The sequence below is a fragment of the Pomacea canaliculata genome, linkage group LG10 (assembly GCF_003073045.1).
Source record: "Pomacea canaliculata isolate SZHN2017 linkage group LG10, ASM307304v1, whole genome shotgun sequence".
In the NCBI taxonomy this organism is placed as follows: Eukaryota; Metazoa; Mollusca; class Gastropoda; order Architaenioglossa; family Ampullariidae; genus Pomacea; species Pomacea canaliculata.
This window is the reverse complement of record NC_037599.1, coordinates 25,491,924-25,506,854: the sequence shown is the minus strand read 5'-3', so window position 1 is coordinate 25,506,854 and position 14,931 is coordinate 25,491,924. Positions and strand designations below refer to the sequence as shown.

General features: G+C 41.6%; 1 protein-coding gene across 2 annotated transcripts; it reads right to left on the bottom strand.

The window, feature by feature from the left end:
• Positions 1-4,713: 4,713 nt before the first annotated feature.
• Positions 4,714-14,309, bottom strand: LOC112574058 (carbohydrate sulfotransferase 13-like). Of its 2 annotated transcripts, XM_025254871.1 has the most exons (6): positions 13,772-14,309; positions 13,468-13,620; positions 11,549-11,646; positions 10,416-10,702; positions 8,570-8,700; positions 4,714-7,296 (listed from the first exon to the last, which is right to left on the bottom strand). In XM_025254871.1, the coding sequence occupies exons 4-6, from the start codon at positions 10,461-10,463 to the stop codon at positions 6,486-6,488; spliced, it is 990 nt and encodes a 329-aa protein (XP_025110656.1). In that variant the 5' UTR covers positions 10,464-10,702; positions 11,549-11,646; positions 13,468-13,620; positions 13,772-14,309; the 3' UTR covers positions 4,714-6,485. The 2 variants fall into 2 exon arrangements, with proteins under 2 accessions (XP_025110656.1, XP_025110655.1); XM_025254870.1 differs by having other exon boundaries at positions 13,468-14,309.
• Positions 14,310-14,931: the final 622 nt, after the last annotated feature.

Here is a 14,931-nt window from a genome sequence, read left to right as displayed (position 1 = left end):
TCAAAACACTTTTAGAGCGTAAATACATTCAGTTAAAAACGGTTTATAAAATGGTTTTAAGTGCTTTGCACAACATGCTTCTGACAATTTCAGAGGCGTTTTAGTTAAATACGTTTAACACCAAATATCGTGATTTCCGTCACGTGATCATCGTCTGCTACTTCAACAAAAAAAATGAATGACAAATCAGAGAAAGAAATAAAAGCCGAAGAAGAGGAAGTGGTGGAAAAAATTATCCGAAACAAGCATATTTTACTGGCGAAATTTAAAACTGGATTGACTAATCGGGATAAAAGGAAGGCGTGGGACGACGTTGTATATGTTGGATGAATGCGGTGGGAAATGCCAGTCGCACTATTTCAGACTGCAAAGGAAAGGAAAATGAAAGCGCAGTAACTTGTGATGATCGTACACAAGTTGTTGTAGTACCATTTTCACCAATACATGAGTTTACAGTTTTGGAACACATGCGTTAGGCGTTGAACAAGCTAGATGAACATGCTGCTTTTATTCTCTCCCTACTGCGGACTGTTTATATTGTAGTGGGAGCTTGTTCAGGGAGCTTGTTTACAGACCCAAGCACAGCTGTGAGACAGCCCTTCTGCGTCTTATGAACGATCTTCTGTGTAGTGCGGATGCAGGGAAAGTGACTCTTGTGGTCCTCCTTGATCTGAGTGCGGCCTTCGATGTCATTGATCACACCACTCTACTAACTCGTCTCCAGATGGAGGTGGGCATTGGTGGTTCCGCCTTGCAGTGGTTCCATTCCTACCTCAGTGACCGCACACAAAGGGTGATGGTCAATCAAGCTTCTTCTGTGACAGTTCCACTGCTGTGCGGTGTCCCCAGGGTTCTGTTTTGGGCCCGTTCTATTTTCTATTTACACATCTCAGCTTGGTTCTCTCATTGAAAAGCATAATGTGAACCTAAGATGTTGCAGATGACACTGAACTCTATTTTCATTTAGTACTGACAGTGAGTCGGTGCGTGAGGCAGTTGTGCTGTAGAAGATTGTTGCTTAGAGGTCAAGTCATGGATCTGAGGAATAAACTCAAACTTAATGATGAGAAACAGAGGCGATGCTATGTGGTTCCAAGCTTAGCCTTAGTAAAGTCTCTCTAGACTCCATCCAAGTGGGTCAAGCTAGAATCCCCCTCTCCAGCTCCGTACGGAACCTTGGACTCTATGTCGACAATCTTCTTACTATGTCTGATCATGTCAGTTCTTAGTCAAGGCATGTTTTTCCATATCCGCACTCTTGGACGACTCCGACCCAGTCTTAATAAGAAGACTGCAAATGCAGTTGCTGTGTCCCTCATCGGTTCTAAATTAGACTATGCCAACAGCTGCCTCTGGGGATTTCAAAGTGCGAGTTGTCGAGGCTAACAGCGATGCAGAATACGGCTGCGAGATAGTTGCAGGAAAGAAAACAACTGACCATATTACTCCTGTACTTCGTGACCTACATTGGCTTCCTGTGGAGAAGCGAATTGAGCATAAATTGTTAACCTTAACCTATGGCTGTCTTCACGACCTTGCGCCTGTCTATCTGCAAGAACTCATTCGCTTTACCAACCCCAGCGAACCTTCGTTCAGCAGCACACTTCAGACTTGAACGACCGAGTGTTCGTCAGGGAATACTAACAAGAAGACTGCGGGTTTCAGATCCTTCTCCAATGTAGCCCCGCTTTTGTGGAACTCGCTTCCCTCTTCGATCAAGGAGTGTGATAGTATTGCTCTTTCAAGAAAATCTTAAGACTCACTTGTTTTAAACTATTTGAAGTTATCATTTGACCTGCAGTTTGGTGGTGCTGGGATCACGCGCATGAGCGCATCTTTGTGATGCGGATACTAGCGCGTTACAAACTACATCACATCATCATCATCATCATCATCATCATCATCATCATCATCATCATCAGGGCACGTGTACTGCTGACAGTGCTTGTTCCCTCCACCCCGCATCCCCTTCCACCCCATGCTTGGTATCGCGAGCAACGCAGCGCCAGACGGACAACAACAGCGGGTGACGTAGCACCCAAACTGTCCAATATAAATAGTCAACAAGTCCAGTGCCTGCAGGTGTTTTCTGAGAGAGTTCTACACGTACTTTATTGTGCACACCATTTCAGATGTTGTGACCCGATTCACATATTTATATTTATTTTACAAAACTCTTACCTGCATATGCCTGTCTTAAATCATAATACACCTGTATTTTGCTTCTAAGCACTTAAAATTTGCACAAACAAACAAAAAAGCTTGGATTTACCCTACCCTTACTACCTTCAATATACCATACTTGTGTAAAAGCACATTTGTTTCAACTGTTGTAGACGACAGATCGAGTTAACGCTCGAACAACTGTATAAACTGGAAAGTTTGGTCACTGTAGACTGGATTCCGTTTGCTGGAGGTGTGAAGGAAGGCTGTTCATAAGATGGTACCTGAATATTTCAGACTCGTTTTGTGTGAGTTGATTCTTGGTATGGGAGTATTAGTTGTGTTTTGAAGCAACTTAATTCTTATTACTCAGGTAGAAAATATTGTAGAACGTCTAGGGGACATTTAGCCTCTTAGTATTTTATAGACGAGATACTTTTGTTATACCTTAATCTGACTATTAGTAACAGGACCCCTCGAGACGAGAAGTCATTGTAGTGTGGTTTTGGCTCAAGTAGCATTGATAGCTGTCCTTTGAACTCATACAAGAGGCCTCATAGAATCACCGCTAGCAGAGTCCCACAAAGTGGAGGGGTAATCAATGGTCAACTGAATATAGGCTGTGTAGAACAGTCTCCGAGAGTGAAGATTTAAAACATATTTAATTCTCCGTAGAAAATAGGTATTCTGTGCTAATTTTTTTATTTATGGATAAGATAAGTTGGGACCAAGACATCTTGTTATCAATAGTCACACCTCGAAGTTTAAGGCTTTGAACTTCTGTTACTGGATGGGTACTTAGAGGGATTTTTGAAAAGGGTGCCGTTAGATTGTCTTTTTTTGCCTCACGTACCTTGAAATACCTTTTCTTGCCCCTTAGTCATCAGTAACTTAATAACTTAAGTAGAATTGGGTATTAAAATAGGTAGGTGATAGGTATTAGCGGTGTAGGAGTATGGGTAGAGTAGGGTGGAATTTGGTTTAATTGCATGTGTAAGCAATGTAAATAACTCCATTTTAAACTGACATACGTCTTTGTGCGTTTGACTCAACGTGAACACTGGTCCCGGTGAACTGGGCCCATGGGCGATAGTGAGGGCTTGACTCCTGCTACCCACCTCCACATACATTTGCAGGGAACCATATTACAATAACCACACGCAGATCACTGTTTACACTCCGCGACTCACCAGCCTCCACCCCTGCTGTTCCCGGAACACAAAACTCAACAACGTGTGATTTAACGTACGATAAAAAAAGTTGAACATTAAAATACATGCAAATGCATACATACAATCAAACAATCAAACAATCAAACGACTTGTCTACAAATACAATTGACAGCAATATATATACATTTTGCTGTAAACTGAAAGACTTTGTCCAACCGCACGGCCGTCAGGTTTCACTGACACTCTGTCACGTGTCCACTTTTTACAGACACTAGAACCAGGTGAGCAGTTATCATGTCAACTACATTTATGGACACTTCATGCCACACACTTTCAACAAATATAGCACAAACGAGTATTCAAATTAATTTTACGACACATGGCCCATTTTAGAGGAACTTTTGTCACACACAGACAGACAGACAGACAGACAGACAGACAGACAGACAGACAGACAGACAGACAGACAGACAGACAGACAGACAGACAGACAGACAGACAGACAGACAGACAGACAGACAGACAGACAGACAGACAGACAGACAGACAGACATCGCCCTAATCACAAGCGGGTTACGTTCCAAAAAAATTAAAAATTAAAAAAAGTTCGTCACTTTAATTGTTCTTAAGTCTTTATTTTGCACATTTTGATAAAAACAAAAATACCGTAATAATGAAAACTGTCATTACCTTTCACATGTGTGCTATAAATCTGTTGATATATGAGAAGAGGATAGGAGGTTGTGTGGGGATTTTGGGGGAGAGGGCCGTCCACGTCATGCATATCCATCTCTTTATCAAATGCTTCGTCAGTCAGTGTTGTCAGTTAGTGTTGGGTTCCTTGTGAAGAATGTGTCCAGGGAAGTTTGCATTTTTTTTTCTTCTTTTCGTCGGAAATAAGACGGTAGCATCGCTAACGGCCGCTGAAACCTTTGACCTCTGGATGTTTGAATCCTGTCGCACATATTGAGACTCCTCCCTATAAGAGAAAATGCCTCAGCCATCATTTCCGTCGTAAATTTCTTGGATGGAACAGGGTTTCTTTTCTTCTTGTTTCTTGTTTGTTCTTCCTTACGCTGCATATATTCCTTTTCCATCACATCTTCCGTCGATCGTAAGCTGCTCAGTGTGACTCGTCTCTGTAAATAAGATAGCCTCGACACATTGTCTGCGCATGCGTATCTCTTGCCGGCCTGCGCCTGCGCACTGTGGGAATATCAGGTCATCTCAAGTACCAACACAGATCGTGACATCACCAACGTGCGTGTTACCAACTTAATGTGACATCATCAACCTCCAGTATGTTACCATTAGTATCCTGTAACAACTTAAAAATAGTGTCATAAGCTTAACCAGGACTTGCATGTAAAATAAAATCAAGTATAGAAAAGTGATTTTTATTTTTACTTTTAGTTCTTCGTTAACCATAAAAGTCGGAGCATGGATCGAGTGAATTTCAAATCCAATGTTACAGACTATTTAAGGTGTATATACACACACACACACAGACACCACCCTACTTACCAATATTCGAGTTACGAGTTCTCAAGACATTCAAACAGACGCCGTGTAGTTAAGTTTTTTTTCTTGCAATGCGTTGCTGTTTAGTAGGAAAATGCTTCCACCTTGCGGAGATTTCGCACTATGGGGAGGGGGGGAGAGGGAGGAGGAAGCCGGAGTACCCGGGGAAAACCCCCACGGCCAGCCCTACGAACAGATGTCATATACAAAGAGTATCCCGAGAGGAGATCTGAACCCCGAGCCGCTCACTGCAGTGGTGACAAGCGAACATTTATTCGATAATAACGGGCGTCCCTTCTTGAAAAACTTCCACGAGTCCGAATTTTGAGTAGCGCGTCTTCTGCCTTGCGACGACTCACGCGCAGCAGTCCCTCCAGCGTCTACACGCCAACTGCCCCTTCCTCACAGTGTCACAATCTGTGTTGGTACTTGACGTGACCTGGATATATACTCACAGTGTCAAGTTGGTAACACGCTCGCTGGTGGTGTCACGATCTGTGTTGGTACTTGACGTGACCTGGATATATACTCACAGAGTCAAGTTGGTAACACGCTCGCTGGTGGTGTCACGATCTGTGTTGGTACTTGACGTGACCTGGATATATACTCACAGAGTCAAGTTGGTAACATACTCGATGTTTGATGTCACGATCTGTGTTGGTACTTGACGTGACCGGGATATATACTCACAGTGTCAAGTTGGTAAGACTCGATGTTTGATGTCACGATCTGTGTTGGTACTTGACGTGACCTGGATATACTTACAGTGTCAAGTTGGTAACACGCTCGTTGGTGGTGTCACGATCTGTGTTGGTACTTGACATGACCTGGAGATATACTCACAGTGTCAAGTTGGTAACACGCTCGTTGGTGGTGTCACGATCTGTGTTGGTACTTGACATGACCTGGATATATACTTACAGAGTCAAGTTGATAACACGCTCGTTGGTAGTGTCACGATCTGTATTGGTACTTGACGTGACCGGGATATATACTCACAGTGTCAAGTTGGTAACATACTCGATGGTTGATGATGTCACGATCTGTGTTGGTACTTGACATGACCTGGATGTCAAGTTGGTAACATACTCGATGGTTGATAATGTCACGATCTGTGTTGGTACTTGACATGACCTGGATGTCAAGTTGGTAACATACTCGATGGTTGATGATGTCACGATCTGTGTTGGGGAGATGACCTGGATATGTACGTTACAGTGTCAAGTTTCATCGGGTGTTACCCTTAACTTATTGCAGTGAGTTCTGGAGTTTCCTATAATCCTGGAGGTATGACTACATGGAGTAAGATTGTTATCAATTTTTTTTCTGCCGGCTGTTATTTGAGGAGACTGAAGTGGTCATGAGGACACAATTAGAGACTTTTTAGGAAGGCAGTTTTTGAACTGGCCATCATCTGGGAAGATTGTGGAAGCCATCATGGAGCAGGAGTTGAGGCGTGATTTGCAGATAAATTTGAAAACTTGGTTTCTTTGACTGCGTATGTCATAGAATGTCGCTTACGATATAGAATATCTGGGTAGGGATCATGCTGGAACATTGTGAAATCCACATCAGACATTTTTCTCACTCTTTCCATGAGTACGTCGGGCACATTACTGCACACTTCTGTTAGAGCTTTTTATGAGGTCGCTTACGATATAGAATATCTGGATAGGGATCATACTGGAACATTGTGAAGTCCACATCATACATTTTCCTCACTCTTTCCATGAGTACATCCGGCACTTTACTGTACGCTTCTATCAGAGCTTGCTCTTTCTGAGCAGTCCAGTAACGCTTACTGCTGGGTTGTCTTTGTTCAAACATTCGCAGGGCTAAATTCTTTAAATCACTTTGCTTTACCAATCTGTTTTTAGCCCACGGAAACTCTATGCTATTGGGCAGGTAGCCATTAATCTGGAAGGCCTTCCATAACCGTATTGCCAGGTCTGTGGAGTTTGTACAGTTCTGGTAGAAAGGGTATTTGAACTCATGGAATACGTCGTCTATCAACATACTGATCTCGTGTTTGGCATGCTTGTCAGAAACAAACAATTCGTCCCCAAGCCAAGACATATTTAAACGACCGAGGATGTACTTTGTGTCTCTTGTGAACGTCTCCATCTTGCCTATGACATGTGGCCGCAGGACGCAAGGGCTACAGACATATTGATACGGCCTGTAGTGATCGTTGATTTTCTTTGCTGGAATACTGGTGATGTAGTCGAGGAATTCTACAAATGTGATATCGCTGAAGCAGCGAGCCGAAGTCTTGTTTACACCTGGCCGCCGACTGACGATATTCCTGCCGTCGATGTCCCACAAGTCAGGCAGCAGAAACTTGTCCACGTATGCCGACCACAGACGGCTGTACGGCTCTCTGACGAACATGAACCGAAACCGATCAGCAAGAAATGTAGGAGCTTTAGCAGAATCAAATCTGCAATGCAGAAAAAGGAACCATAAAGTCTGTCAATAAAGGAAAGTTAACAGCTCAAATTTATAATATGACTGACGTGTAAGTCCCAAAGTGAAAGCTTTTGTCAGCATCTATCCTAAAATGCCAAAATTGTAAGGATGTAAATTGAAGGAAAGCTGCTTATTTCATGAATACTATCTACCTTTGACAGCGGCTACCTGTACCTGCTGGCCACTGCGATTATTTAATGGAACTGTGAGGATCTACATGTCAGCGACGAGCTGAACTCTCCACACCACGAGCAGAACAAGGCAATAGTGAAGTCCAGAGACAGTACCTCCCCCTAGTCAGCTAGAGTACTTGGGGATTCGAACGGTATCGTATTCGGATAATGTGCTGCCTGACAGAACTGGATAGTGAGGTGGTCGTTAGACGTTGAGGTGAAAAGAAATGGGTGTTAAGACATTTTTATGATAAGAAAACTGTTTTTCAGGGGGAGAGCCTCCATCCCTCGTATTAATAATTTAGAAAACTCTCTGTGTGCGAATGCAGTTGGGTTAGTGTGAAGACTGAAGTTAGTGGAAGAGTGGATGTGTGATGGTATTGCACAGTCCCCTTGGTCTGTAGCGGCAGGTCCGTTTTGTGTTTGGTGATGAGTGAAAGGATACCTGCAGGTTGTGACACATGCGTGGGTCAGGAGACGTGCATGTGTGTGATGTATGTGACGTGACAAAGTTCTTTCAGTCAGTAGTGGATGTCCATCAAAAGTATCCGTTCTTAACTGTACTGTTTAACTAGTTAAATTGGAGAACTTCAACTTTCAATAAAAGCCATGCTTCACGCTCCGTCAGTGGTAAGCACGCATATAACTTTGGAGCAGACGACATGGAACTTCAAGGGACAATCACAGAACCTCAAAACCTCCCCATCAGACTGACAGTTATCGACAAGAGCAAAATATGATATCCCTTATATTATGGCATAATATCCCTTTTAGCGGTAGCAGAGCAGAGATCTACAATTCTCACCAGCTCCAGGGACCTTCAGGAAGGCTGCTGATGTGAATCACACATGAACTGCTATTGAACATAACAGACTAGAAAGATTTGCTTGTTGCCATTCAGCAAAGCTCACACTTGATAAGTTATCAGCCAAGAGTATAATTCAAAGCTAAAAGCCAGGTCAACAAAGATTAGGGAAAGGGAAGAAATCCTGTCTATTTATATCAGTGCATACAGGTAGAATTTAATGTGCCATGGTTTATAATGTACTTAATAAACTGTCGATTACATACCTGTAGAATTTAATGCGCTGTGGCCTATAATGCACTTGGTACCGAGGCATTTGGAAAGGTGATGAGTAACTATTCCCATAGGTATCTCCGTGCAGCCACCGAAAGATACTCAGCCAGTAAGTGCAACCAACCTTTAAAAAAAATAAAACAAAGCATGCACTTAAGCAGTCTGTCAGATTAGTTACTCTTACACATATTGTCACAGTAATTAATCTTACATTTTGTCAGTTACTCTTACACAGTATGTCAAAGCAGTTACACATATTTCCAGAGTAGTTATTTTTACACAGAATTTCAGAATAACCACTCTTGCAAAGGCTGTCAGAGTAGTCACTTTTATTCAACACTCAACATTAAATTCACTATTATATCACAGACTTTTCATTCAAAGACACTTTTCATTCTTAAAAAGCACATTCATTCAGTATAAAAGAGGAAACAGAGGTAGATGTGCAGGTAGGAAGAAAAGACATGGAGAAAGAGAGAGTGATGGGAGGATAGAAGTAGTAAAGACATTCCAGCTTCCTCTATTTGTGTTTATAATAATAGTTGAATGTGTGGTTTCCACAGTAATTCATAGAGGTCTAACTTATTACTTAATATACAATGATATTTTCTATGTCATGCCTATATCTCACAATCATCAGAAAAACGTGTGCAGAAGGTATATTGTTTTTCCATTTGCATACATAAATGTAATATTTTGCTAGCAATATGATTAGGTCTAACGCTTTGTCAGTATAAATGTCATCTTGCATCCCAAATAAAACCAGTTTTTGAAGAGGTTAAAATTTCTTATTAATTTCTTAGTGAATTGCATCTACTGGTCATACCTTAATGTAAATCCCTCCTGAAGAAATTAACAAACTGACATTTCCATAACAGATGACTTATTGTTTCTTCTTTGATAAGACATATAGCACATTTGGGGTTAACAATCCTCCTTATGAAAAGGAGCCTGCTAGTTGGTAAAATTCTATGAAGAATTCTTAACTGAAACCATTTTAATTGATTGTTGTTGTCTTACGGCATTTTTTAAATACGAGTTTCCATGGTATTTTTTCAAAGGTAGAATCCCATTTCCCAATTCCACTCGGCAGAGTCAGAATTTCCAAGCATTAGTTTACAGATTTATTCCCCTTCCATACCTTTTCTTTCTTTTTACAGGTTTTTTTTCGTGTTTTTTAATCTGTAGTTTATTTTGAAACTGTTTAATTGCATTCAGAAGTCCTGCAAATTGTAGAAAGTTAGTGGTCTGTTTAGGAAATTTTAGCGGAAACTCCTGGTATATGAAACGTTACCCGGTTCTATAGTTGGGTACAAGAAGTTACCCTTTTACCTCAGTTTCTCAGACCTTTTGAAGCACATTTCAGTTTTGTTCCGATTGTATTTACCTAAGGTGCTTATTTTCCACTCATAAAAATATCATATTGCTTAATATAGAATATTGTAGTGGGAGCGCTTGTTTAGAGCAGCGTGAACCGCTGACCTGGTTCCCTTCCCTTTTGTCTGGGAAAAAAGCAGGTCTTTTGTGAATTCCAGGGTCGGCTGAGTACGGGTGTGTAGTGGATGGGGCGAAAAGAAAAGATTACAACGCGCCCGACGAACTAGAATTTTAGTGGCAAATTCTCCTTAGGAATTTCCGTCCTCTTTCCTGGAACAGCAAAGACGAACGGACTGACTTGGCTCTAGTGGCCGCGGTGCTAGCGAGGGACGTCTTTAGTCCGGCTACAATATAAAGAATTTGTAGCTGGTGGTGGGGACTGGGCGGGTTTGTTTGACAAATGTGTTACAAAGCCTGGCAATAACAGACACTCTGGTAATAACACGCACAGTGCTAACACACCTTGGGGGTGATGCAAAAAGCTGCCCCGATGCCATTGTGTTCAACCATGCGATCAACACGACCATCTGTGGAGAGGAAGCACGCGTCATCGCTCCTCTGGCGTCGCTCAGCATACACATGCTGTAAAGGTCGGCTCAAATGATGGTGCGAGTGGTGGTGGTGGTGGTGGTGCTGGTGCTGGTGGTTGTGGTGGCGGCAATCGCTGGAGGATGCTGGGGGGTAGCTCTCGCGTGCCCCTGCAAGTTAGAACGACGTAGAGCCTGCAGACCTCGGTTTCCGCTGTGACTCTGTCCAAATGAAAGACCGTAATGTGTCGCCTTCTTTACACTTCAGAACGGCAATTCTACGGAATTACAACTGCTTCTATCAATTAGTGGATCAACAGTGCTGTTCAATAATACGTGTAAGATATTTCATTATTTAAAGAGATTACATGATTTGCTTTATTCCTCAGAAAACTGTAGAGATTAATTACACATTTGAGATGAGGCCGAGATAATGTGGTGATATTATAGAATTACTAAGCCGCCTTTTTCTTTTCTCGTTTTCTTGCTTTCTTCTTTTCGTTACGGATTTGTTCAAATCTAAACCTTATGACTTCATATGACATGTAATATAGCCATTAAATTTGGTTGAATTTTTCTTGCTGTTTGTAGAGTCACCGTTTACCCAACCCACCCACCCAAAAAAATCATAAAAATAACTGCTGTTTCAATTGATTTTTAAACTTGGAAATGTAGATCATTCTTTTAGTTAAACATTTCCAAAAAAAATTTGGAGCTTACTCAGAAAATTAAAAAGTTAGAAGCTTGTTTCAGCACCATCTTGAGTCGTTTCCATGGGAACCGATTGCGTGACATATGGAACAAAAATAGATTTTTAACTTTCGAGTCGCGTCTGGCCTTAAAAAACATTCTCCCAGCCTCTATGCTAAAAACCTGATTGGATTATGAAACCTAAGTGCATTGCTTTAGTTTGATAGGTAAGAGTTAAGCCCGTCTCTGTACCGATGCCCATTTCTGTCTTACAATCGACTTTACATTCCCATCGAGTCTCCAAATACACAACATAATACAGGATTTGCAAATCATCACTCATCTTTCGCATAAATGCCAATAAAACTGTAAACAAACCTGTGTAGTTTTCTCGACCTACTTCCGGCAGACAGATGCAAAGCAGGACTATATGGATCATAAGAAGAATCCCCTTAAATACTGTTGACTTCATGGCCCTGAAACATTGAAACATCTCTTGATAAAAACACATTAAATTTATCATCGTCCTGAAACATTAGAACATATTCTGGCAACAAAATTCTTGTCTCCCCACCCCAACACCGCAATTTTTTTTTTTTTTTTTTTTTTGAGTACATGGATTTTGCAGAAATATCCGTAATAAATGTTCAGACTGAAAACTATCTGCTTACAGAGCATAGACTTCAATGATGAGATCATTAATATATTTTAAACAGTGTAGAACAAGTGGAACTGAAAATACCAAAATGTACAGGAATGTGCGTGTCTCTTTAGGGACTGCCTTCTCCTTTGTAACTGGACGTGTAGCCGTTACTAATTTCCTGCTACAGCTGATCACGAAAATGGAGAATACAAAGCTGCTGGTTGTGATGGCGCGTCTTTTGTTTTTCTTTAATGTCTTCGCCATCTACGGGCTAGTTGTCATTTTCCAGCTCTTATCTCTTCTTTACCGCTATTGCATTGTAGCTCATATTCTCATATTGCAATATGCTGATCATTCTTGCCTTACCTACGGTCGTCACCTCTTGCTGTGAAGCGTATCCTAAACTTGCCACCCTAAAGTAAGAAGTGCAAAGTACGAAACCCTAACCCTGTGCCTTTGCGCTACAGAGATTAAGGCAATGTGAGATTTATTTCCCATCTGTCGTGACAGGAAACGTCCAGTCACTTCAAGCCAAAATGGAGAAATTACAAGCAAACACAGGAAAGATTCTCGTACTGATTGTGTCCTGTGTTTACAGAAACCCAGTACAGTACACGACCAGTGCGGACAGGGCAGGTCTCCTAGACACCAAGAGCAAGAGACAACCAGAGGAAAAGAGGACACCAGCAACAGTAAACAACACCTATGGCGTCACAGAGCAGCAACCCTCCTCCCACTCATCCTAAAAGTCCTTTTTCCGACACGTACCTCCCATTCTCTATTCCCCATTTTCTCCCAGATCCCCATCCTCCTACCCCAACAGTAAGAAATTGCATTAAGGTGGAAGCACTTTTCCCTCCCAAAATCAACAACAACATTCCAAGTGTACTCTTGATACACTACACGTTCTCCTCCGACTAGTGCAAGCTCAAACGTACACTTCTTTTCAACCGCACTTGTGCACAACGACTGGTCGTGAAAACATGACAAGGGCAAGACTGGGGGGTCGGGGAGAGAAGGTTGGGTCGATGGTGACTAAGAATATCTGTGACTGTCACTTAATCCCTGACTTTATGACTGTGACCCGGATCTTTCTAGCTTCACGCACCATGCATAAAAACATTCAGTCTTCCTGCTTTTGAAACATGCGATACAGAACTTATCCAGGCGTGTTCAAATTTCAGAACGACTACCCCGCCTAACCAACTACACATTTGCTTTTCCTGGCGGTTAGAGGGTCCAAGCTGACCCACTTACTTCGTGCGAAACTTACAACATGGCTTGCACCCGTGATCGAGTGGGTGGTAAACAGTTACCCAAAGGACAGAGAGTGACAGTTATGAAAGAGTGGGGATGGATGTTGATGGTGGTGAATCCTTGGCAGTACAGTTTGATATTCGAGCATTCTTTGTGGCATGCAGATATAGCCTGTTATTCCTCATAATATTATAGTCTAATACTTCTTTGAGGAAATTTATATATATAGAGTAAATGTTTCAGGTATTCTTAGATACATAATGTTAATTTTGTAATGATGTAGAATGAATCCCGAAATATGATTAGTATTATCTTACATTACCAACAAGTAACTTATTTAGTCTTTTTACCAAAACCTACATTCTCAGATGATTCCAGTTGTATGAAATATACATACCTTGATACCTTCATGTAACACTGAAAACACGGCGTCTTGACAAGACTGGCTAGTCGTCACTATTGCGCATGTACCACGCTCTAGGTCTTTGGACAATCAAAGTATTATATTACCTCGAAAAGCGCCTTCCAAGACCACGTGATCATTCAGTACCTGACGAGGAAAAGACAGCTGCACATTGGGATCTTCCCAAATGTATTGCTAAAGGGACATAAGAATTCACGACACTTGTCACGGACCAGTCCGTGCTTGAGTGTGTTAATTTATTTTTTTTAATTAACCCCTTTGCAACTCACGAACTCACCGATGAAAAGGTTGATGAATAGTCAAAAGAAGCACACATTTTGGTGGGAAACGGCAAGAAATTGGCAGTCAGGTTCGTAAACGTAGAGTACGAAAAAGGTGCAGCTGTAGTCGAGTAAAAGGCTTTTTGCCGAGGCGAGACAGAGCGTCTAGCAGGCAGAGCGGGAGATCGTCGACCTGCAAGTTTGCAATCGTCTTGTTATTAGCGCTGTTGGAAATCTACTTTGCCACGATGAGTCATGGTAGTAAGTTTATTTTTAATTTGTTCAAATTTATTGTAAATCATGAACGTATTTGAAGATTTTATGTTAACTTCGGACGCGCCGAGTGAAAGGTGAATGCTTCGAAAGTAGCGACAAAGAGAAAAATTGTACAGTAACAGCGAGTTACAGGTTTACGTGAAGAAATTGTAATGCAGCTGACAGTTACAGTTTTACACGAAAAACTTGCACAGTAACTCGGAATTAAAGATTTACTCTTCAGCGACCCAATTAGGGTTAGGGTTAGGGGTTAGGGTTAGGGTTAAGATTAGGGTCAGGGTCAAGGTAAGGGTCAGGTCAGGGTCAGGGTCAGGATCAGGGTTTTGGGTTAGGGTTAGGGTTAGACCTTTGCCGGCCTTTTTTGTTTTTTTACCTTTTACGACATTTGTTGGCCTTTTTCTACCTATTTTAAGCCTTCTACGACATTTGTTATCCTGTTTGGGTCTGTTTTGCCGTTTTACAGCATATTCGACATTTTTCGACTTTATATGGGTTTTTTTCGACCTTTTTCTACCTTTGACGGCCTTTTTAGACCTCTTTCTACCTTTTAAAACATTTGTTGGCCTTATTCTACCTATTTTAGGCCTTTTACGACATTCGTTATCCTGCTTGGGTCTACTTTGGCGTTTTACGGCATATTCAACATTTTTTCAACCTTTTACGGCTTTTTTCGACATTTTTCGAAATTCTTTTACCTTTGTCGGCCTTTTCAAACTCTTTTCTACCTTTTACGACATTTGTCGGACGTTTTCTATTTAGTTTAAATCCCTTTAACGACATTCGTTATCCTGCTTGAGTATGCTTATTGGCATATTGGACATTTTTCAACTTTTTACGGCTTTTTTCGACATTTTTCCACATTTTTTCTAACTTTGTCGACCTTTTTAGACCTCTTTCTACC

Coding starts and splice junctions, on each gene's coding strand:
- LOC112574058 (XM_025254870.1), bottom strand. CDS start 10,463: ATGGTTGAACACAATGGCATCGGGGCAGCTTTTTGCATCACCCCCAAG. Junction 8,701..10,415: donor CTTTTTGCATCACCCCCAAG/GTGTGTTAGCAC, acceptor TTTTTTTTAAAG/GTTGGTTGCACTTACTGGCT. Junction 7,297..8,569: donor CAGCGCATTAAATTCTACAG/GTATGTAATCGA, acceptor TCTGCATTGCAG/ATTTGATTCTGCTAAAGCTC.